This window comes from Triticum aestivum, chromosome 2A (assembly GCF_018294505.1).
Source record: "Triticum aestivum cultivar Chinese Spring chromosome 2A, IWGSC CS RefSeq v2.1, whole genome shotgun sequence".
Taxonomy (NCBI): Eukaryota; Viridiplantae; Streptophyta; class Magnoliopsida; order Poales; family Poaceae; genus Triticum; species Triticum aestivum.
Genome location: NC_057797.1, coordinates 755,160,993 through 755,185,933, shown reverse-complemented (window position 1 = coordinate 755,185,933; position 24,941 = coordinate 755,160,993). Strand labels below are relative to the sequence as shown.

The 24,941-nt window shown below is 43.7% G+C and overlaps 3 protein-coding genes across 3 annotated transcripts; 2 read left to right on the top strand and 1 right to left on the bottom strand.

Moving 5' to 3' along the window:
• Nucleotides 1–1,124: 1,124 nt before the first annotated feature.
• LOC123190915 (exocyst complex component EXO70E2) lies at nucleotides 1,125–3,488 on the top strand. The gene has a single exon (XM_044603647.1). It carries the CDS (start codon nucleotides 1,533–1,535, stop codon nucleotides 3,135–3,137), a length of 1,605 nt encoding a protein of 534 aa, XP_044459582.1. The 5' UTR covers nucleotides 1,125–1,532; the 3' UTR covers nucleotides 3,138–3,488.
• An 886-nt stretch (nucleotides 3,489–4,374) lies between these two features.
• On the bottom strand, nucleotides 4,375–8,679 carry LOC123190914 (G-type lectin S-receptor-like serine/threonine-protein kinase B120). The gene is made up of 8 exons (XM_044603646.1): nucleotides 8,327–8,679; nucleotides 6,564–7,967; nucleotides 6,130–6,228; nucleotides 5,854–6,041; nucleotides 5,563–5,773; nucleotides 5,227–5,464; nucleotides 4,991–5,141; nucleotides 4,375–4,918 (listed from the first exon to the last, which is right to left on the bottom strand). The coding sequence occupies exons 2-8, from the start codon at nucleotides 7,807–7,809 to the stop codon at nucleotides 4,610–4,612; spliced, it is 2,442 nt and encodes an 813-aa protein (XP_044459581.1). The 5' UTR covers nucleotides 7,810–7,967; nucleotides 8,327–8,679; the 3' UTR covers nucleotides 4,375–4,609.
• Nucleotides 8,680–16,957: 8,278 nt separating this feature from the next.
• Nucleotides 16,958–18,020, top strand: LOC123186471 (uncharacterized). Its single transcript, XM_044598234.1, has 2 exons — nucleotides 16,958–17,717; nucleotides 17,817–18,020. The coding sequence occupies exons 1-2, from the start codon at nucleotides 17,040–17,042 to the stop codon at nucleotides 17,841–17,843; spliced, it is 705 nt and encodes a 234-aa protein (XP_044454169.1). The 5' UTR covers nucleotides 16,958–17,039; the 3' UTR covers nucleotides 17,844–18,020.
• The last annotated feature ends 6,921 nt before the right edge of the window (nucleotides 18,021–24,941 follow it).

Here is a 24,941-nt window from a genome sequence, read left to right as displayed (position 1 = left end):
TCCCTTTAAACTACAACATAGGTCGAGTGCCACGATGGACAGGGGACGGGTGCTTCCACCACGTCCAGATGCCAGGTAATTTCCTTAGTGACCATGATCTGCTGCTCAATACCCCCCCCCCTATGTCTCTGCCAAACATTCAAGGCATTGGTCAGGCGACTAACCTTTAATGTGGAGGCGATGTTGTTCTTTTGCGAGACGAAAGACACCTTGTACTTGAAGTCACCAAAATAAAACCAATACTCTTCAAACTTGAAACATGAATTCCTTATCTCAAATATGTTCTCGTTTAGCAGGAGTAGGGCATGATCTGAGTTATAAATGGATGGCTTGTATGAAGGCCCCAGGAAACATCACATCTCAATCATCCGAAGAAAATTCAAGGCCAATTGATGAAGCAATCGTCACTTTCCCTTCAAACTTGATCGGTTTCATCTCAAAACCTAGATTCTTACTCGAAGATTATCCAATTTTCTAAGCAGTGTATATCACAACTTTTTTGAAACCTTCTCAATTTTTTACCACAACATGTTGATGCCATCAAGTTTCATGTTTTCCGGACTTTGTTTACATTTTGAAAACTATATGTACAAAATGTCTAAAAAAACACTTAATGACTACAAAAGGAAATAGATGTGGGGAAAGAAACGATAAGAAAAAACAAGAACAAATAGTATTGGAAAGAACATAGCATAAAATGAAAAAATAAAGCACGTAATGCACAAAAGAAATGAAACAAAAGAAAGGAGAGAGAAAAAAAAGTTTGTCGAGTGCCATGTGGCAGGAACTCCGGAAAGTCCTTGTTTCTCGAGTACCACGTGGCAGGAACTCGACACAATCCTTGTTTGGCGAGTACCATGTGATGGGAACTCAGCAAAGGTGTTATTTGCTGAATGTCGGCCTTTTGACTAGTTTTTTCTTCGTGTAACTCAACATAAGTCATGTTTATCGAGTGCATGCACTCCGCAAAACAAGTTGTCACTAGGCAAATTTGATATTAATTACTAACTATTTCCTCCATACAGTATACTTTAATGATCTAAACGCTCTTATATTTGTTTACGGTGGTGGGAGTAGTATTTTTTGAGTAAAAATTAGTTCCTCAAATGCTTGAGCCCACAAAGCAGCGAGGCCAATTCCCTCTGGCTCATGCCCAGAAGGCCAGAACCCAGAACAGACCATGTCAAGAACTCCGGCGATTCACCTCACCCCAAATCCGGCGTGGAGCTGTCTTCTCCGTCAAATCCGGCCAACGGGGGAGCTCGCCCGCTTCGCTCCGGAAGTGATGCCCTCGAAGTTGGTGGCCGTTCGTCGTCCTTCCTGTGATGGAAGCGACTGCCGCCGTGGAGGTGGATCTGACCGCCGCGGCGCTTGATTTGGCAGCGCAGGAGCTTGAATCGGCTGCCAAGGATCTCGCCTTGACATGGCCTTTGACCACCCCTTGAGCCATTCGCATCCGGCGTCATCGGCGATGGGCGCGAGGTAAGGAGGAGCTGGTTGGGCGGAAGGAGCCAGAGGAGGCGGGTTCCACTATGCTGGCTACTCCTCGTGGAAGGTTCCACCCGGGCGCTGCACTCCGCCACCAATATCATCGACCGAGCTCGGCCAAGGTCCGGGCGTCCTCCATCCTTCCACAGAGCAGAGCAGCGGCCAGCATGGCGGGGCGGCTTGCCGCCGCGCCGGACGGGAGCGCCAACGCCAACGGCTCGGCGGCTCCCGACCGAGCGCGCGGCTTCTACCGCGACCGGATCCTGCGGGTCGCCGTGTCCGGAGGGCTGAGAAGATCGGCTCTCTTCGACCACTCCCAGTCCGGTCATAGCGGATCCGGCTACTCCAACCACTCCGGCGCGTCGAATTCGTACCCGTCCAACAACTCCGGCATCTCTGCTGCTGAACCGGACTTCGGCGCCCATGAGCTCACGGTGATCGCCATCCAAATGGTCAGTGACGGTTACGCCCAGCGCATGGTCCGAGAATTCTGCGGCGGCGGCGGCGGCCTGGAGAATTGGTTCTTGGAGCTTGACGTGGGCTGGGTTCGCCAGATCCACAACAAGACTGACTTATGTCAGCAGCTCCAGCTTCAACTCAAATCGCCGTCATGGCTCCAAGACTTTGTCGAGAGGTGGATTCGAGCTCTCATGGTAACAATCTCCAGCATCGTTGAGGCCCTCGACAAAGTTCAGACGTTGTTGCTCGCAAGGTTTGGCAAAGCAAGCATCTCGGAGATGCTCGTCTTTGTCGACGCCGTCATCCCACTGCTCAAGGCGGGGAAGCTACGGGCCGTGCTAGACATGTATATTTGTGTCTGCAATGCGTCGTACATGTTCACTCTGGATGTGTTCTCTCTGGAAGCCCAGATCATATTCGACGAGATACGCCGCTCGTTGGGGACAGAAAGAAACAAGCTATGTGATGCCATATCCACCACAGTGGAGGAGGTGAGGGCACTCATGGAGGACGATGACTCGTGGGCTATCGAGTTTCCTCAAGGAGGAGCCGGGGTTCACCGGAACACCCGGTTGATGGTGGGTTACATCGTGTCTATGACGGATGCATTGGTGTCGACACGGAAGTCCGCACCAAGCCGCAACACTGGAAATCTTCATGGCCTGATAGATGACACCATCAAACATTTGAAGGATCTGCTTCCGAGAAAGTCAGAGCTGTGCTTGGATGCAGGCATGAGGTACCTATTCCTGCTCAACAATTCCTATTTCATAGCCACCAGGGACTTTATTCGTGGGCCATACTGTGGAGACTCTCAACACCACCAGGGACTTGAACTTACACTTGAGTGCAAAGATCACATGGACAGCTATCTCGATGTTTCGTGGGCTCATGTGATATCCTCCATATCGAAATCGAATCCTCCTGGACCGCTGCGTCGTTGGATGACCAACACCTCTTCGCTGGCTAAATTCGAGTCAGCGTTTCATCAAACCTACCAAGCTCAGAAGCTCTGGAAGGTTCCGGACCCTCAGCTCAAAGATGCGCTACGAAGGGCTATCATCGAGAGAGTCATCTCAAGTTACAACGACTATCTGAAGAAGCATCCTGAGCTAGCGGAGCACGCTAGCCGCGGAAACAGCACCCCCGCCGTCTTGGAAGAGATGTTGGGACAGCTATTTGAAGGCTGAAAACTTCTTTGAGGCATCGAACAGAGTCACCAACTAATAAGAGGCCAGAGTTATGTTTCATCCAGAGCATTTGAAGTGAAGTTTTATTCTGGATTTGAGGGGTCTTATTTGACTTGTGATTCCATGTTAAATACTCCCACATACCTATGTGTCATGTTTACTTTTCATTATTCAATATTTTATAGACGTTTATTTTCATCTATTTCAGTGAAACTTGAGCTTGCAGAGGCAAGGTCACTCAGATGCACAGGAGTCCTGTGCATCTGAACTATGGGATGGGGAAATTTCATCATAAAATAGCTATATTTGTTGTAGCTGTACTATTTTGTCTGGAAAATCATTTGCATTTCATATACATAAATTTTTCTGATGTCTTTTAGGAAAAAAACTATCAAAAACTGTTTAGTATTGTAGTTTTTGATAGTTTTCCTACAAATTTGGTCAAACTCTGCACTGTTTGACATCAGACGAAATTTATACGCCTTCTCAGCCACCGGCTGACACTGGATACACAAAAGTACCATGAGAAATCAACACTCAGTTTTGCCAAAAAAAATCATCAGACTCTGAAAGATGAGGTATACAAAATTCAGACCAAAATCGGCAATTCTTTTGCACATAAGGAGCCTGTATGGACATGGACATCAGCCTCTGAAGAATTTAGGGATCTCTCATAAGCAAGGACATGGCCTGCAAATACCAAGCCCGACATTTACTTAACAAACCATTTCTCGAAAGCAGCCCTCCATATAATGTGGAGCATGGATGAGAACCAACTGGGGAGTGTATTTTGCTAATAATAACAAAAATACATGTATTGGAATAGTCATAATAATAAGCAAAATGTGTCTACACTAAAAATAGAACATCCAGCTGTTCAACCATATACATGCTGCTAAAACAGAATATAATGGTCAGAACATGCTGCCAGTGTATAAAGAATAACTGTGTTTGCTAATCACATTCAGCATAGCATCTCATAATGGTCAGGGTACAGGGTTCAGGATTACAGCAGAATTTCAAAGCGACGTACCATGAAGGCATGAACCGACACGCTGTACTACGACCCATACGGCCCACATTTCCTGTTTCAAACAATGTCTTATACCCTAAAAGAAGGCGCCTTTTGAAGAGGAAAATGGTTAATTATAATTCAGGGGGCACATTGCTGCCACCTGAATTAATACATGTGTACCATCTCAGTTCTTCCTGCTGCATTATGATGCAGTTGCACAGCTCAGAGAAAACATGGACTTTCTATCAGCCTTGTTACCAGTACAGCAATTCAAAGTTCCAGACCCATTGACTAACCGAGCAAGCTAGGATGCAGAAAATTCATCAAGAGGGAACAACTGCGTAAGTAGTGATCCACACATGATCAGGTGGTCTTCCACTAGTGCAGTTCACAAAATATGGAATCCGTTTATGAAAATAGAGAATTTTACAAAAAGGAAAACAATGGAACTAAACATTTAACGCCCCTCTTCCATTGTCATAGTCATGCCATTAAGAGACATTTCCAGGTCATAGTCATGCCTTTGGTCTTCAACTTCATACTTCCGTTGCCTAAAATATACAGGCTCCTTCGGAGTAGGAAGCGGGGCTGTTTCATTTTCTAACATGAACACGGTGGATGACATGAGTGGACGAGCACTTGGATCATCTTGAACACACAAGAGACCTAACTGAATACACCGCAGAACTTCATGAAGTGGACAGATCTCCATAATGGACGAGTCCACCAATTCTCTTGCATTTCCATCTTTCCATAAGCTCCATGCCTAAGTCAATAAAATCCTCAATTTAATATGAGTTTTGATTTGTTAAACTTTCGAGCATTTTAGTGAACTTACATAAGCTATAAGGCTTGGAAAGTCCATGACGAGATGGGACGAACTGATCTTTAACCCGCTTACAATCTCCAAGAGTAGAACACCAAAGCTATAGGTGTCAGACTTGACAGAAAAGGAACCTTCCATTGCATATTCAGGAGACATGTAACCGCTGTTTGAATCAATCCAAGAAACAGAATTAGTTAAGCTGTAGAAAATTACCATCTTAAGCTTTACCTGGTGCATGCATTACTTACTATGTACCAACAACGCGGACAGTGTTCCCTTGTTGCTCATTTCCTCCAAAGATCCTTGCCATACCAAAATCTGATATTTTAGGGTTCATTTCCGCATCTAACAAGACATTGCTTGCTTTGAGATCTCTATGGATTATTGTTAGCCTTGAATCTTGGTGGAGATAAAGAAGCCCCCTTGCTATTCCTTTAATTACCTTGAACCTGGTCGGCCAATCAAGCACACCATCTCTTGTGGCATCTTGCAAGAAAGTGCAAAATTCAAAGCATTAACAACCATCACAAATTCAGTGATTCTAAGAATGTTTCGGGAGACTTGACCATGAGAGCAGAACATACCAAAAAGGAAGGCATCTAAGCTTTTGTTAGGTAAGTATTCATATATCAACAACTTCTCATCTTTGTGAGTGCAGTAACCAAGAAGCCTAACTAAGTTTCTATGCTGCAATTTGGCAATCAGAACCAGTTCATTTCTGAACTCGTCGGCCCCTTGACCAGAACTCTTGCTTAGCCTTTTGACAGCAACTTCATTGCCACCTTGTAACCTCCCCTAAAGAACACATCATTCTTGAATTGAACAAAAGATGGGAAATTTTTTGTATCGATGATGATCAGGTTAAAACTTTTTACCTTGTAAACTTTTCCGAAGCCACCTTTCCCGAGCATGTTGTAGTCCGAGAAATTGTCCGTTGCAGTAACAACATCTTCAAAGCAAATATATGGAAGTTCTATGGTTTCGTTCTCAAGTTCGATAGATTTGGAATTTTTCGAGTGTTGTCGTGCATACTTATTCTTAATTTTCTTGATTCGTCGTTTGCCTGACAGAAATAGCTTTGTATCAATATTGTTTCTTACGAATAACTCATGAATTGCATCCTGAAAAAGGGAAGCAAATATTGCTTTTACCTCTTGACTTGCATATCCACACAAGGCTGACACATGTGAGTATCAGAATACTAGCAATTATTGGGAGTACAATCTTCAATACATTACTCTCCTTGTCAACTGCAAAAAGCCAGAAATTTAGAAGAGAATGATGCTTTCAAAATATATTTTACACTTTTTGCAAGTGTTGTGTTTGTCGTGATCACTGATCAGTACATCATCTTCCTAACCGCATCTAGCCATTTCTGGGAGTACAATCTTCGATACATTACTCTGTTTCTCAACTGCAGAAAGACAAAAATATAATCCAAGAGGATGATGCTTTCAAAATTTGACACGCATTTCTTGCGGCATTGTGTTTGTCGTAATTATTGTGTCATCCCAAACCACATCTAGCATTCAACATAAAAGGGATATGTCACGCCGTACAAAAGCGCACAAGGAAAGATGTATACCTGTTGAACTGGCTATATGGAGGTACAGGTTCTCGCCATCACGAAACTTTCCCGTGTCGACAAGCTCCCCCAACCAAATCAAGCACCTTGACATGTCATCAGACGTGCTGCCATTTTGCAGGTTAGCATAAGCATACGCAGTGCAATCGCAATTACGGCTGCATTCTGCTCTGCATTGGTCGATGCCTCTGTTCCTGACATACACGAACTTATCGGGTATCTTCATACCTCTGAAGGTCAAGAAATTATCGCCACCACCACATTTCAGATCCTCCTTTCTCCGACACCCTCTGGAGAAGTTAACACCATTAGGCTCAAACCCACTGAAGCAGTTGCATTTCGGAACTGTTTCAGTGGCATCACAGTAGCCAAATGGTCCGCAATAGGCATATTGGTCACAACTAGGACTTGGCTGCTCTGTGAAAACCTCCCATGATGACGAGTTGCTGTTCCACGCCAGAAACCTAAACACGCCCGTGTAGTGCAGCACCATTCGCATGCTTGGCGAGTCATCGGAGACGGTGAATGTCATGTATAACTTATCCCCTCTGTAGACAATTCTTAGGGTCATGATGAAGCCAGTGCTACCTTGATACGAGGCAGTGACCAATTCACCATTCCACGCAGATCTGCGCCAATACGGTCTCGTCCCATTCCAGATGACAACCTGGAGGTCCGAACTAGGGTCACCGCCCATGGAGTAGTCGCTGGTGGCTGGGTCATCAGGGCCCCTCCAAGCAACAAGGCGAGTGTAGAGATCATCATTTGCACTCAGTGGTAAAGGCATGCCGGGGAGGATGGTGTCAGTTGGGTGATGGAAGCTCTGCCATAGGTCTGTACCATTGGGCAACTGGATGACCAAGTTTCCGGAGTCGAGCAGTACAGCAGCGGTTCCGGTGGTTCCGGATGTGAAGTTGTTCATGGTTGTCCAAAGAGCGCGGCCTTGGGAGTCAGACAGGACGAGGTCGGAGTTGTTGGTCACGACCAGCTTCCCAGGAGAAGCGTTGGTGATCGGGTTGTCGCGGTTAGCAACCCACACATATGTACGCTCGGGGATGTTGTTGTACCATATGCCGACATATGAGTCTGCAGTTGAGTTCTTTGGGGAGAAGAAGCCGAGAGCAAAGACACCATTGTCCGAGACGAGCTTGCTGCCGGCGGAGAGCGGCTTTGCGGGAGTAAGGCGGTCGTCGGATTTGCAGAGACAAATCAGTGACAGGAGGAGAAAAACTTGGAGGGGAGCCATACCTATTCAGCCTCCTCTCGCATATGCCTCATGCCTGTGCTGTGAAGATCAAATGAAGGGGATTTTTTTTCAGAGGGAGCAGCCAAGAAGATGCTTAGGGATCGATTGCTTGATCGGAGCCTCGGTCTTCTGTGTGGAGGGAAACGCTGCTCTGACTTCTGTGTGGTTTTTGTTGAAAGTAGCTCATCAGTCAATCACATTTGCAGGAGTCTCGGATGACCACACAATGCAAGGTGCAAGAGTGAGTATTATTATTCAGCATTGGCTGCTGGTCTCCGTGTGGAGTTCACACAAAGAAATACTCCCTCCATTCCAAATTACTCGTCGTGGTTTTAGTTCAAACTAAAACCACGACGAGTAATTTGGAACGGAGGTAGTATCTTCTACTACGTAGCAGGCTACAACAATTTCGCTGTGTTGTGTACAGCAGGCAAACTTGCTCTTGGTGGCATACAACTGTACAAGTAGTAGTCTTACTGAAGAACAGAAAAGGGGATAATGGTAGGAAATGGGTTACCTTCAGGTGGAGCTCCGGCGGAGTGGCTCGTGGTGACGGTGGTGGCTGACGCCGACGGCGTAGGGGAGTGTGGCGCACCAACCCGAGCGACTAGTATACCGGCGGTAAGCGTGGCGGGCCCATCGCTGCCGGCGACGGCGCGCGGCCGGAGGGCCAAGGGAAATCAGCGGGGGATGGCCACGACAGCGCGATGGAGTGCCGGACTGGTTCGCCGGGGAGGCACAGGTAAGGCTGAGAAGATAAAGGCGGCGGTGACGTCATTAACTGGCTTAGCCACCGCCGGCGGCAGCAGAAGCAGCGGCCACAGCGGGGGGCAGGATGGGGCGCGACTCGCGTCAACAGTTGCCAGAATGGGCCGGTCCAGCGGGGAACAAAGCCTTCAGAGCTTTTTTTTTCTTCTTCTTCCGTTTTTTTCTTCACATTTTCTGCTTTTGTTTTTCACTTTATTTTGTTTACTTTTGCTTATATTTCGAAATATTCTATCTACATATTATAGAAATCACTTTACATACAGAAATTGAAAAGTGTTGATCATGCATTTAGACAATGTTAAACATGTACTCCCTCTGATGCAAAAAAAAAGTGTTGCACCTTTAGTTTAAATCTGAATTAATGTTGAAGCCACGACACCTTTTTGGATCGGAGGGAGTATAGAAAATGTTTCGGATGTATACAACAAAAATGTATAATTTGTATACCCATGGACGGGCCTGCCATCTCGCTTCCTTTCCCCTTATCATTCTTCTTGTCCTTCTTGACGAGCGCGACGGCCTCGACGACGCGGTTGAGCTTCTTGGTGAGGTACGGGACCATGGTGGCCACGTCCATGGTCCTCGTGACCTTCACCTCATCCTTGCTAGCTTCCAGCATCACACCCTTTACTCCCGGAGAATGAATAAAACACACACAGAGGCGTCAATTTCAACCGAAAAGACAAAATTAGGCTCCGTTTGGTTCATAGGAATACAAAACTTAGGAACCAAGAAGGAAAATGTAGGAACCAAGAAGAAAAAATGTAGGAACCAAAAAGGAAAGTACCAGCATAAATAAGTACAATGGGGGGGGGGGGGGCATGGGCCCCCTGTCCACTCCTTATTATTTTCACATGCTAATAATCATGATATATGATCCAAGATTTTAATGATGCGTTCGGTTCGTAGGTTTCCTGCAGGATTTTCATAGGAACACCGTTCCTTTGGAATTCTTTAGCATTTTGCTTTATTTTGTTTATTACTTTAGCTTATATTTCAAAATATTCTAAATATATCTATTATACAAATCACTTCAGATAGAAATTGAAAAGTGTTGATCGTGCAATTAAAATATATTAAAAATATACTCCCTCCGATCCAAAACAAAATGTCGTGCATTTAGTTCAAATTTGAATTAAAGATGAACTAAAGCCATGATACTTTTTGAATCAGATAGAGTATAGAAAAATGTTTCTGATGTATACAAGAAATGTACAATGCTACACCACAATATGTATATAAAAAATGTTAATCATGTATCTAAATATATATTAAACATGCATAAAAAAATATTCCTTATGTACACAGAAAATGAAAGAATGTATATGAAAAAAGTACATAAAAACAAACATATATAAATATTAATAATGTATTTATAAAAATGTGTTGTGATTAATAAAAATGTGCAATCTGTATAAAAAAGTAGACATAAATAATATATGTTTAAAAAAATATCAATCATGTATTTAGAAAATGTTAAAACATGTATATAACAAATGTTGCTGATTTATACAAAAAATCTACAATATATGTGAAAACATTAGACATAAAAAACACATGTTCTAAAAAATGTTTATCATGTATTTATATAAGTTTGTTTCTGATGTACACAATAAATGTACAATGTGTAAAAATTGGACACCAAAAATACTTAAAAAAATGTTAATCATGTATTTTCCATGGGTTGACCAACTTTTGTTTTTCGCTTTATTTTTATTACTTTTGCTTATATTTCAAAATATTATAAATATATCTATTATAGAAATCAACTTACATACATAATTGAAAAGTGTTGATCATACATTTAGAAAATGTTAAACATGTACTCACCGATCCAAACAAAATGTGTCGCGCCTTTAGTTTAAATTTGAATTAAAGATGAACTAAAGCGATGATACTTTTTTTTAATCGGAGGGAGTATAGAAAAATGTTTCTGATGTACATAAGAAATGTACAATGTGACATCAAAATATGTATATGAAAAAATGTTACTCTACAAAGACTTATATTTAGGATCGGGGGGAGTAAACGTGTATTAAAAAATATTTCTGATGTACATAGAAAATGAACAAATGTGTATGGACAAAAGTAGACATAAAAACATATATGATATAAAAAATGTTAAACATGTATAAAAATGTTTTTGTGCTTTATAAAAATATGCATTCTGTATGGAAAAAAGTAGACATAAATAATATATGTTTAAAAAAATGTCAATCATGTATTTCAGAAATGTTCTTTTTGCATGGTAATACGTGTCTCATTCATATCATAAAGCTCATAGTACAAGTCACATAAACACCGACATGACAAAAATGAAAAGACAACAGAACGTCTCTGAGCTTGACACCAACGCCTGTCACCTGCCTTCGGCACCACCACAATAGCCAGCAAAGGAAAATTTGATGGATCACCGTAAACATGTATATAACAAATGTTGGTGATGTATACAAAAAAATCTACAATACATATGGAAACAACTTATACATAAAAAATACATGTTCTAAAAAATGTTAATCCTATATTTAACTTTTCTAAAACTATATATAATTTTTTTCTGATGTACACAGTAAAAGTACAATGTGCAAAAGGTAGACAAAAAAATTTATGTTTAGAAAATATTAATCATGTATTTGAAAAATGTTATATATGTATTAAAAATTCCTGATATTAAAAAAAGTAGAATGGAATAAAAAATGAAACAAAGAAAAACAATGAAAACCAAAAAAGAAACAAAGAAAACAAAAAAAACCAGTGCAAAAGAATGAAGAAAGTGAAAAAAGAGAAAGCATGAAGAAGCTAGAAAATAGAAGAAAAAACAAAAGGAAACAAAAAAAGAAAAAATGAACAAAACACATCAACGATGAGACTGTACAAACACCGATCGAGAAACATGCTACTAGTCCGACCCATGCATGCTACCATAGCTCCCACGGGCAAGATGTGTGTGGGCAATGGGCGACTGACTTGCCATGGGCTAACCGACTTCTGTCGCTCCGCTCGATGATATCCCATCTCGGGCTAGGGTCTGCCTCTTCTTTGCTCAGTTCCAGCTGCATTATGCAGTTCTGCTATGTTTACGAGGTTAAAAAATAATGTTTGCAATCTATAAAAATATTCATGATTTTAGATATGTTTACGAGTTTAAAAAATGTTCATGATTTTTAAAAATTATTCATGAATTCACGAAAATAAGAGTGATAGTGTATCTCAGTGATGCAGCAAAATGTGGCCATGATCATTGGAGGTTATGATTTTTATTTGTCCCATTGCAATGCACGAGCCACTTTGCTAGTAATAAGAATAAAGGGGCCATTACTTCTGGCGGTACATCTTGAAAATCGCCCATAAAGTTGGTAATAATTACCCACTATGCCACCCGTAAGTGAAAAAAAAGGTTCGTTTTTTCCTTAGTTGCTACACCAGACTTTGGTTTATTATATACGAAACGGCCCTCTAAAGTATAACAAAGGATGAATAGTGCACTGGCCACATCAGCACCCTCCAACCACTTAGACCTAGGTTTGAATCCTTCCTATCCCATTTTTCTTTCCTTTTTTTTCTTTTATCGCCACATTCAAATACCTTTTAGAATAATCATATCTTTTAAACCTTAACTCGAAATCTAACATATTATCCTCAGAAAAATATGTAGATTTCCAATATGTTATTATCTTGCATGTCAACCATTTCTAAACATCTTATTTTTTGCTTAATTTTTCTTTAATCGAGTAGATTCAAATACTTGTTAAAATATTGATATTTGTCAAATCCTAAGTCGAACTTTAGCTTGTTATATATGAAAACTCCTCAGGAAAAATTCCTCAGGAAAAATCATATTTACGAATTCATGAAAATATGCTATTATCTTGCATGTCAATCATCTCTAAAATTAGGTTTAGGATGCAATCTTAATCAATACTACCTTTTTTATATGTGGTATTTTGGAAATGCCTATTATATATGTTCCTACACCATTTAAATCGAGTACATATGATAGTTTGATGCGTTCACAAAAACTATTATTGGCACCGTAGGGGATGTTGATTCCTACTAAAATTACAACAGGTGTATAATCATCCTCTCTATTTTACAACATGTGTTATTTTGCAGCGTTTCCTCCTGATTAAACGCTGCTAAACTAATTATTATATTATAAGTGACCTTCTAATTTAGGAGCAACCTCAAATAAATTCATAATTGGATATGTAAATGAAAATGGTGCATATTACATGTATATAACTTTTTGTAGTCATATGATGGACGACACTACTAGCTAACCACATCTCTTTGTCAAACCCCCCAGACACTTCCGCTGCCCCCCCCCCCTGGAAACTATTATAAAAAATGTCGTGTTTGAAATATCCATAAATTTTAAGGTATTTTTCAACTATTATGTTAATAACTTGTAAGCATACACTATGTTCATACAAATTGGAAGACAGAAAAAATGTGCTTCTAAATTGCATAAATTATAGCAACAATGTTTTAGGGCGTTGTGCACGTTGCAAATAAGTGCTTCTAGCATCCCTTACCAGGGGAAACACTTCTACTCTCACCATCCATATATCTTCTATTCCCTCCGTTCCTAAATATAAGTCTTTTTAGAGATTTCAACAAGTGACTACATACGGAGCAAAATGAGTGAATGTACACTCTAAAATATGTCTACATACATCCGTATGTTGTAGTCTATTTAAAATGTCTAAAAAGACTTATATTTAGGACCGGAGGGAGTATATCTAAATAGCTAGCCCCCACTAACTATTTCTCTCAACATGCAAGCATGCCACATCATCGCATAACATGCATGAGAAAAGGCCCACCCCCACTACCATATGTCTCTCAATATGCAAGCAAGCCACTTCATCAGGACATGCATATGTACTTATAGTTTTAGCCTTTTATATTATTACTTCAAATATTCATGTTTCATACAACGAATCACACTGAAATATGTTGCAAAATATTCCCGCAACAACGTGCGAGCTATCATCTAGTATATATAGGGCCTAATACGTTTTTGAAAACTGCCTTTAACTATTGATAAGATTAATAATATATGAGATTTATAATGTGAAATTATATCATAGGAAGCTCCTTTCATATATGAATTTGACGGTATGCTTTGTGTAACTTGCATGTCACTAGTAATAATGTACGTGTAATGTACGTTTATATTAGGTAGGATAATAGTTGCACATTATATTAGATAAGATATCAATTACTTTTTTCGCGGAAATGGTAGGATATTAATTACAAGGAAGATTTCATGGGATAGCGTTGAGTCAAAACATATTTATAACCGATGGCAGTGGTGGGTAATTAGAGCGTTAAACATGTTTGGTGCTCAACATTGGAGCGATTTGAACCGCTAGATAACATGATTTCACGCTCGAGATGGTTTGGATCTGCCCATTTGGGTCTTTTTATATTGGTATAGATATAGATATATTATTGCTTTAACATGTGGTCAAAATTAGTAAATTCAGGAATAATGCGAGCACTAGGACTTGAACCCTGGTTGACTGGAGATACCATCGTGCTTCTAACCATCCAACCACGGGTTGATTCACGCATGTAGTCATAGTTGAATGATGCTAAATTGGTTATTACATTACGGCAACGTTCTAAACTCCTAAACTCCTAAGCGCTGGAACATTATTTATTATGTTTAGTTTGTTGCTAATAGTGTTTCCGTCTTCTGAATGTTGCTGATATTGAATATATAAACGGTAACATCGTCCCCGCGCTATTAACTTCCTAGTTCCTGCTCTCTTTCACTTCTCTCTCTCTCTCTCTCTCGTCACACTCTCGATCTCCTTTTGTCGTTGCGTCGATGCCGCCGCCGACGCCCCTACCCTGCCGCTACTAACGCCCTACTGAGCCATGTTGCCGGTATCCGGCCCAGCCTGCCAACACCGTGCCTCTGCTCTGGCCGGGCCGTTGAGGCCACCCCTGTCGTCGATGCTCCACAACCTCGACCGCCTCCTCTGCACCGCCGGTGAGATCGATCACTACACACACACACACACCATCCGATGATTAGCTAGGGTTCATTAGTACTCTTAGATTTTTGCACTATGGTTTATTTATTCTCCTATAACGATTATACGTGTTCGTCTAGGTGCTGATTAGAGAAGTAAACCAGGAATTTTACTCCTCTAATCGATTCGCTTTAAGGTTTTTACACCTGATTCATTAGCGTGTGTGCCACCCGCGACAGGAGAATGTGATCACCGTCAAGCAAAGCAAAAACAAAGCAGCTTCTACGCTATGCATGTGGGGTTGGGAAGCAAAAATCATAAATTTGACCTATAAACGAAAAATATTCACAAAGTGAACTGTCTTTGAAAAAATTTCGCTCGGCTGACCCTTTCGTGTAGCGCCCGACATCTAGGCGTCACACTACACTGTGCAGCGCCTGACTGATAGGCGCTACACGCCTGACTAGCGTCGCACTCCGAACTATCTAAAAATTACTAAGTCAATATGCAACGTCTAAAAATTACTGATAGGCGTCACACTGACTGATAGGCGCTACACGTCTGACTAGCGTCTAAGCACTAGGCGTTGCACTACTTGGATTACAACAGCTGCAGCAGCTAGCACTCCCATCATCCTGTAGGTCAAATTTGTGGATTTTGCCGGGTTGGGAGGTACTGTTTCTTGTTTTATCTGCCAGCGATCCGATCCATGACGATGTGTGCAATGCAGGACAGGATGACATCTTTTGACCGGTCGCCGGTTTGTCGCTGACATCGAGTAGCAGGAGTACGAGCCTAGGAGATGTAGACTCCTGCCCTGTTTGTGGGTCAGGGATATGGTGCTGTACACTAGTACAGTGCACAAGAAGATTTTCCGGATGTTCTCCATATAATTTTGGCTGCTGGGTCTCGTTCACAATTGTGCTACTCCGTGTAATTTTCCAACTTGAGTGATGATACTTCCATACATTCGGACGAACAACGCGGACAATGCGGGGACCCCAAAACGACATCCAACCGGCATCCTTCGAAGACAGTCATATGTCCGGACACGTACCTCAGACTGCTGCGGGGAGGGGGTCATCGGTTTGGTGAGACAACATTCATGTCGCCGTTCCGGCATGCCGCCCGTGGGGCCAAAGCAGATTATTTAAGGAGGACAACGAGGGTAAAACCTAGCCTTCCCCATTTCCTCCCTTGTCCCTCCCGTACTCGTCGCCACCGCGTCCCCGTCCGCGCTCCTTTCGCTCTGACCTCACCGGCCACTATCCACCATTGCCCACGAGAAAAACATGCCAAGCTTGAGTCGACTCAGTCCGAGCGGGAGGTGGCGGTCAACCACCGCATTATCCACCTCAGCGACGTGTGATATGAGTGGCTCCGCGTGGACCTTGTCAAAGGAGGAGATTCCAGAGATTCACCCCACTGTCAATGACCACGAGGCTAATGGCTCCGACAAGGGGGTCATCAAAGTTTCATTAGACAACGAGTAGGATTACTGTAGTTCTCTATCGAATATAGTTAGTTTTAATCTTTGCGTGAAGTAATTATGTTTAAATCTACGTTAGTGTTGCCCGGACAAATAAATTGGGGGGGGGGGGGGGGGGCGACCCGCTCCTGTCCGCGAATGCGGTTGGACATATCCGCAAATGTATAGGGGGTCAGATTCACCAATGGATAGGGGAGTTCGAGCTCGAAACCGTGGCGAGCAGAAAATCGGGGAGACGAATGGAGAGCCGTCGAAGTAGCACTTTTCACTTTTCTCTCCTATTCTGGCTACCAGGAAGACAACTGGGGAGCTGCTTGACTTGCCCTTAGTTTCTCCTCCACTAGAGATGCTGCATAACTTGTCAACCTTTCGTTTTTCTCTCATAGGTCATAGGTCATGTGTCGTTTCCTCTTGGTGCAAATACCGGGTTTTTACGAGTCAAATCTCCAAAGAAAATTCACATTGTTTTACTCAGATGCTATTTATCTGTCACGAGGATTTGATTACGGAACAGAAAATTCGGTTACCGCCTTGTAACTATGAATCTCGGCACCCCACAAAAAAAACACATTTAGAGAGCAATATAGCCTGAACTTTCGAATTTGAACAAATTTTGTTCAGATTCAGAATCATTTAAAAAATCGTCTGTTAAACGCTGCTACTTGTAACCGGAAATCTCGGAGCCCCGTGAGATTTTTTTTTCGGATCCGGAATTCAAAACCTTGATGTGTCAGCATTTTCAAATTTGAATTTTGAAAATAGCCTGAGGAGTAGTAGCGGATGGAGGACGCCAGTGCCACCCCCGTCACTGTGAGAGAGCCCGGTCAAAAGTAGTCAAATGGCTCGTCCTGCAAAGCCACCTGTCATCCCCATCCCTCCGATCTCCTTCAAAAATCCAAGCTTTCGCTCCTCCCCTGCCACTGCCAGGCTACCACAGTTGACAGAGAGAGAGAGAGGCCAGGCGAGTCCAGAAGCAAGCGGCGGCCATGGCGGGAGAGGTGAGCAAGGAGGAGGTAGGGAGCGTCCTCATGCAGGCCATGATGGCCGCCAAGAACCCGCGCCCGCAGCGCGACCGCCTCCTGCATCTCCGGCGCCGCCCGCAGCGCCTGCAGGCCGCCCTCGACGAGGACAAGCTCGGGGACCTCGCCGCGGACCTCTTCAAGGTCTACTACATCGGCATGGAGGCCGGCGCGCGCATGCTCAGCATCTGCCTCGAGCTAGCCGTCAAGAACGGCGGCCGCTTCGCCATGAACCCCGCCTTCGCCCGCATGCCCGACGAGCAGCTCCACCACGCGCTGCTCGCGCAGCGCCTCCCGGCCCGCCCCACCACCCAGCCCGAGGCCTTGGCCCGCGTCGAGGCCGCGCTCTTCGCCGTGAAGCTGCCCGAGGAGTACCACATCCCGCGCTGCATCGAGTACCTCGTCGGCTCCCGCCCCCCGCACCCCGGCGGCAAGCACGACACCTCCTCGCCGGACGGCAAGCCCCGTCAGACCACGGCCATCGACCAGGGCAAGGCGCTCGACTTCCTGGACCGCGGGTGCACCATCCTGAGCCTCGCCGTCAAGCACGTCGACCTCGCCGTCGCCGTCCTCTCCCGCTTCCTCGACCGCAAGGAGCTCGCCAGCCTCGCTGAGTTCACCGACAAGGTCGCCTACATCTCCGAGGTCTGTCCAAAGCCCCAAACTTTCCTCTTCTCTTCCTCCTCCCTTGGCTTGAGTGCCGATGATTCCATCAATCTGACTGTACAATTCATCTTGTTGCAGGACGGGCCATATCCATCAACAGATTAGGCAGCTCACTACTTCACCCGATCGATCGAGCATGTCGACAAGCAATTCAAGGGGGTGGGATCCCTTGAATTGTTGATCAAAGCCATGCTCCTCCTATCAGTCTTTTTTTTATCTAGGATGATGATCTGTAGCTACTTTATTATTCAGCACTTCTGCTTCGGTACACCCTCCCCTCTCACCCCCAAAACACGTGAACGGCCCAGATTAATCGATACCTCTTCATAAGTAAGGGCACGATGGTCATATATTAGAAATCATTTATCTGCTGTATACGATGTATAGTGAGCTGGGCCGGCCCATCTTTCCGTTCTTTTTTTTTTCCGATTTTAAATCGCGAAAAAATATGAGGCTGAGAGGAATCGAACCAGGTTCTACTTGTACAAAATTCAACGTGATAACCAACCGACAACTTGAGCACTTGTGTTTAGGTAGTTCTGTCTTGTCCTTTTCTTCCTTGCTCTTTCCTGTTTCTGATTTCCTTTTTTTCTTAGTTTTTCAAACATTTTTTTCGGTTTTCATTTCCCTTTTTTTCTTTTTAGTTTTATTTTCCTTTTTGTTTTACTTTTTTTTGAATGTGCAAACTTTTTCAGTTTCCTTTAGAAAAAACCAATGAACCTTTTTTTAATATTGATGAATCTTTCTCGAGATGAATGATTTCTTTTTTAGAGTAGATGATTTTTAAGATGCATGATTTCTTTTTCCGAGCATGATTCAAGATGACTCTTTATTCATTTCCTGCAAAAGTTGAGTAGAGATTTCTTTTTTTCTAAATTGATGAATCTTTATTCAAGATGAATGATTTCTCAAGATGAATAAAGTTTTTTTTTTTCTAAATTGATGAATCCTTCTAGCAACCGAACACCCTTCATTGAACATGGTCTAGTTTTGGATATTCTTGAAATGACCCCAACTTTTGCAGGAAGGTGGGCATTGCCCATGGTAGGCACCAGTGATAGGTTTGAATGATTTCTGACACCGCATGCAACTTGCGACATGCCCGATCATTTATCGGTCTTTTTTCATCGGAAAAACTCCAGAAAATGCAGAACTTGTTGAAAATCCAAACAACTTGGCATGGTGTCTTGAATTGGTCATACAAGGCCATGAAAAAATTGGGGCCATTTCAAGGATGTGAAGAAAACAACGTGCTCTCAAGTTGGACCTTCTTGAAACCACAACTTGAGATCTGAAATGGCCCTTTCATTGAACATGGTCTAGTTTTGGACATTCCTGAAATAACCACAACTTTTTTAAGTAGGTGAGCATGTCCATGGTAGACATCCATGTCAAGTTTGAATGATTTATGACATCGTATACAAGTCGCGACACGTCCGACCATTTATCGACCTTTTTTGGCTGAGAAAACTCCAGAAAACGCAAAATTCATCAAAAAAACAAAAAAAAAGTTGGCATGGTGCATTTAGTTGGCCATACAAGGTCATATAAAAAATTGGGGCAATTTCATGGATGTCGAAACACAACGTGCTCCCAGGCGGAGCTTTCTGACCTACCTGAATACACTCATTTGAACATGGTCTATTTTTAGATATCCTTCAAATGACCACAACTTTTCCAAGAAGTTGAGCATGCACATGGTAGGCATCTATGTCAAGTTTGAACTATTTTCGACAGTGTATGCAAGTTGCCACATGTCCGAGCATTTATTTTCTTTTTTTTACCGAGAAAACTCTAGAAAATGCAAAAATTATTGAAAACCAAAACAACTTGCCATGGTGTCTTGAATTGGCCATACAAGGCCATGGGAATAATTGGGGCCATTTAATGGATGTCTATTTTTGGATACGCTTGCAATAACCCAACTTTTGCAAGCAGGTGGGCCTACCCATGGTAGGAATCCATGCCAAGTTTGAACGATTTTCGACACCGTATGCAAGTTGCGACACGTTCGGCAATTCATCAGCCTTTTTTGACAAAGAAAGCTTCAGAAAATGTAAAATTTGTAGAAAACCAAAAAACCTTGGCATGGTGCCCTGAATTGTTGCCAGTGAAAAAAATTAGGTCATTGGACGGATGTCGAGAAAAAACATGCTCCCAAACGGAGCCTTCTGACCTACCCCGACACCCTACGTTGAACATGGTGATTTTTCTACACGAATACAAAAAAATCGAGCAAATTGAAAAAAATTGTTACAAATTTTTATTCGTAGTTTTCTTGAAATTCCAAATTTAATAGTGACTTTCCTAAAATGTTAAAAGAAAAATGTTCGGGTTCAAAATTTTGTTAGCTCTTTGTAAAAATGTTTGTGTTTTGACATTATGAGCAATTTGAAAATACAAAAACATTCCAAGGAATTCATAAAATGTTCGCATTTTGAAATAATTGTTCATAGTTTCAGAAAATGTCCATGTTTTCAGTTTTGTTCCTCTTACAAGAAAATGTTCGTATTTTTTTTTTGTAGTTTCAAGAAATGTTCTCACTTTCAATTGTGCTCTTATTTTTCTAAAACAAAGTTTGAGGGTCTGAAACGTTGTTCACAAAAGGTTTGTGTTTAAAAAAATATGTTCACAGATTTTGAAAATGTTTGGGTTTAAAAAAAATTACTTTGTGAAACAGAAATTCACATACGAAATTTCAAAAAAATAGATCGTTTTGGACCAGTGATGTTATGCACTCGCAGGAGCTTGTGTGTTAGATCCGCGCACCCATTTATGTATTTGTGAATTGGTGTTAAAGTGTTGCCGCTTTCACTAATTCTTTTAGGCGTGGCAGTCTGTAGCACTTGAGTTAGGCAGCCGAAGTGGCTAGCAGCGGTTGGAATTATATGGTTGGTCGTGAGTTTGATACCCATATAGGTCGTAATTTTTGTTGATTTTCCAGCGCAAATTGGCCGGCCCAGGTTAGCTGTGCCTGTGCCGTATTCCAGCGTAGAGGAGGTCCTCCTACGTACAAACCTGGATACGATTTGTCAAAAGTCTAAATTACCCTTTATACGCTTTGTGAGGGGGGGTGTACCGAAGCATTCCTCTATTATTCAGACTTATGGATTCAGTTCAGTTTGGTCAGATTAATGATCTGCAGCTATGCTAATTACTATCTGTGCTCAATCAATTTCTAGATGACTGTGGCTATCTTTCTGGATCACTTCATCAGTTAGGGGTAATGTGATAGTGTAATTTCCGTCTGCGTCTTATCTGTGGGACAATCGAATCGAATGCCAAATTTGGGATTTTGGACCTGCTACTATGTTTTTAATCATGTTCTGTCATGTCATTTATATCGATCCTAGTTTGGCAATTGACGTGCATTCCCCAGTTTGTATTTTGTTCTAGCTGTGATGGTGGATTTGTGGTCAGCAAGCACCTCATGCAGCAGAATCACTCATCCAAGCCATGCATGCTCCTCGATCTTATCAGTCGTCTACTTCATCTATGATCTCTAGCTACTTTATCATGCAGCAGAATTATGATTTCAGTTCAAGTTGGGTCTGTCAGATTAATCTGTATGCCGCTATGCTACTACAACTATCTGTCTCTGTCTTTAATTAATTCGTGGACAGCCGGTGCCGGTGGCAATCTATCTTAGCTTCATCAATCAATTAGTGGTAATCTGAGGGAACGATCAATCGATACTGCAGGAGCTTCATCTAGATGATACTTTGGCGCATTGTCATATATGGCTGCATCTTATTCGTGTAGTGTACCATCGCATGACCAAATTGGGATTTTGGACGTGCTGTTAGTATGTGTTTCAATCATGTTCTGTGATTATGCTATTTTTTTCTATTTGGTTCCTAGCTTGGATCACATCCCCAGGTTGTGAATTGTTAGAGTTGTGTCGAATATTATTGTACAAGTTAGGTTACAATTGGACTTGGTTTAGAACTGTGTGTAGACATGATAGGAGTCGTGTCCAAGTAGGACACTTGTATCCTAGGCCTCTCATATATATCGGTGATAGACACACGATGTAACCTATGCCAACATAATAGCACGGGCACGCGGGGGGAGCCGGCGGCGTGTGCCGGCGCCCGAACGGCCGGGGTGCGGTATTGTGACGGTGTCATGGGGAGGAGCGCCCATAGTCATGCCCCGGGGATATAGCCATGATGGTGAACCTCGTTAACAAATCTCGGTGTCATGCTGGTGTGATTGCTTGGTCCTTGGTAGATCGACAGAGTGCCTCGAATTTATTCTAACATGTTTGCTTCTGCATGGAGTAACAGGATTCTAGTGTGTTTGGTAATCTGCCAAGCCACATGCTGGTTATCTGGGAATGGATGCATAGTGTGTGTGCTGTCCCTACTGTTAGATGTGTATAGCCCTTTTCGGTTTATCCCCATTGTATAAGGGGTCTTTTGCACTTTACCACACATGTACATGTATTGGCCTCTGGCCCTCTTGAGAATACAGTTGCCATTCATTCAACATGGTATCAGATGCCAGGCTAGCTCCTCTCTCCCGCACGATGCAACTCCGTGCGCCTCGTTCCTAGCCTGCTCCTCTCCGGCCGTCCGACTGGTGTCTCTCCGTCCGGCCGCTGTCCTGTCTCCGTGCTCCACCTCGTCCGGCCGCTGTCCCGTCTCGCCGCCCTGTCCGAGCGCCATTTCGCTCGCCCGTTGCTCCCAGCCGGCTGCTGCTTTGTGCTGCCCGTGGGCTGCTCTGCTGGCTCTTCTCCAGCGCCAAGGACAGGTGCTGCGGGGCTGCTGGCTCTCGATTCGGTTTGGATCGAGCCCCCCTTGCATCTCCACTGCTCCTTAGCGTTGCTCTGTCTCTCTCAATCCAGACTCGGGGGTTTTGGTTCGAGTGGGTGAGCCTCATCCCCGATCCAGATCCGTTGACTGCAAAAAAGCGACATATCTCAGTATGTCCTCTTCGGGCTATGTGGCTGTTCCTCGCTGCTCGGTGATCTTTGATGGCACCAACTATGCTGAGTTTGTGGGCTTCATGCGTATCCATATGTGTAGTCTTCTGCTGTGGGGCGTGCTCTCTGGCGAGGTAGCTTGTCCGCCCTGTCCCGTTGCTCCAGTGGCTCCTGTTCCACCGGTTCCACCGGTGCTTGCTGCTGATGCTTCTCAGACTGATCGTGATGCAGCCAAGGCCCTTGATGACGCTGCAGTTGATGCTTATGATCAGCAGGTATCTGCATATTCTGATGCTCTTTCTATCTATCGGGATGATCTGTCTGCTTACACTCAGTGGTGCAATGATGATGCTCGAGCTGCTGCCGTTCTCACTGCGAGTGTCCTTCCTCAGTTTGCTTCCGAGTTCATGGGCCTCGGTACTATTGCAGCGATGTGGTCCTACCTCTGTCAGCGCTATCAGCCCTCTGGCGATGCCCTATACCTCTTTGTGGTGCGTCAGGAGCATGCTCTCCAGCAGGGTGATTCGTCTGTTGATGAGTTCTACTCACAGTGTTCTGCCATCTGGCGTCAGCTTGACTCACCGAGGACAGTTGTTTGTGGAACCTGCCGTTGCTGTCAGACTACGCGGTCTGACTTGGAGTTTCAGCAGGTCCATGAGTTTCTATCTCGTCTCCGCTCTAAGTTTGAGCCCAGACATGCTCACTTGCTTGCTCGTGGTCGTGTTCCTATCTCGGAGGTGCTTGCCGAGCTTCGTGCCGAGGAGACCCGCCTTCGCTCTGCCGGTTTGCTGGTGGTCCCGTCTGTATTGGCTGCTCGGGCTCCAGTGTCGTCCGCTCGGCTCACTGCTCCCCCGCTCCTACCCACGCCTTCAGGGGGGGTGGGTCGCCCTGCTTATGCTGAGAAGGGCCGGTCACGACGTGACACCTTCTGTGGCTACTGCTCTCGGCTAGGTCATCCCAAGTCTGATTGCCGTGAGAAGAAGCGAGACCAGAGGCGCTCCTCTTCCAGTGGGACTCCTGGATCTTCCTCGACTCCGTCACTCACCGACCAGGACATTGTGAGGCTCAAGCGTCTCTTGGCTTCCTCAGGCTCTTCGTCGACTGGTTCCGCTGCTGCTGTAACTGCATCCACCTCTCCATCACCGCAGGCATCTACTCCGTCAAGTACATCTTGTTGGAAATATGCCCTAGAGGCAATAATAAATTAGTTATTATTATATATTTCATTGTTCATGATAATCGTTTATTATCCATGCTAGAATTGTATTGATAGGAAACTCAGATACATGTGTGGATAAATAGACAACACCATGTCCCTAGTAAGCCTCTAGTTGACTAGCTCGTTGATCAATAGATGGTTACGATTTCCTGACCATGGACATTGGATGCCGTTGATAATGGGATCACATCATTAGGAGAATGATGTGATGGACAAGACCCAATCCTAAGCCTAGCGCAAAGATCGTGTAGTTCGTATGCTAAAGCTTTTCTAATGTCAAGTATCATTTCCTTAGACCATGAGATTGTGCAACTCCCGGACACTGTAGGAGTGCTTTGGGTGTGCCAAACGTCACAACATAACTGGGTGGCTATAAAGGTACACTACAGGTATCTCCGAAAGTGTCTGTTGGGTTGGCATGAATCGAGACTAGGATTTGTCACTCCGTGTAAACGGAGAGGTATCTCTGGGCCCACTCGGTAGGACATCATCATAATGTGCACAATGTGACCAAGGAGTTGATCATGGGATGATGTGTTACGGAACGAGTAAAGAGACTTGCCGGTAACGAGATTGAATAAGGTATCGGGATACTGACGATCGAATCTCGGGCAAGTATCGTACCGATAGACAAAGGGAATTGAATACGAGATTGATTGAATCCTCGACATCGTGGTTCATCCGATGAGATCATCGTGGAACATGTAGGAGCCAACATGGGTATCTAGATCCCGCTGTTGGTTATTGGCCGGAGAGTTGTCTCGGTCATGTCTGCATGGTTCCCGAACCCGTAGGGTCTACACACTTAAGGTTCGATGACGCTAGGGTTATTAGGAAGACTTGTATGTGATTACCGAATGTTGTTCGGAGTCCCGGATGAGATCCCGGACGTCACGAGGAGTTCCGGAATGGTTCGAAGGTAAAGATTTATATATGGAAAGTTGTTGTTCGGGTTTCGGGAAAAGTTCGGTTTTTTCCGATATTGTACCGGGAAGCTTCCGGAAGGTTCCGGAGGATTCCGGAGGGGTCCGGAGGTCCGGAAATAGTTCCACCACGT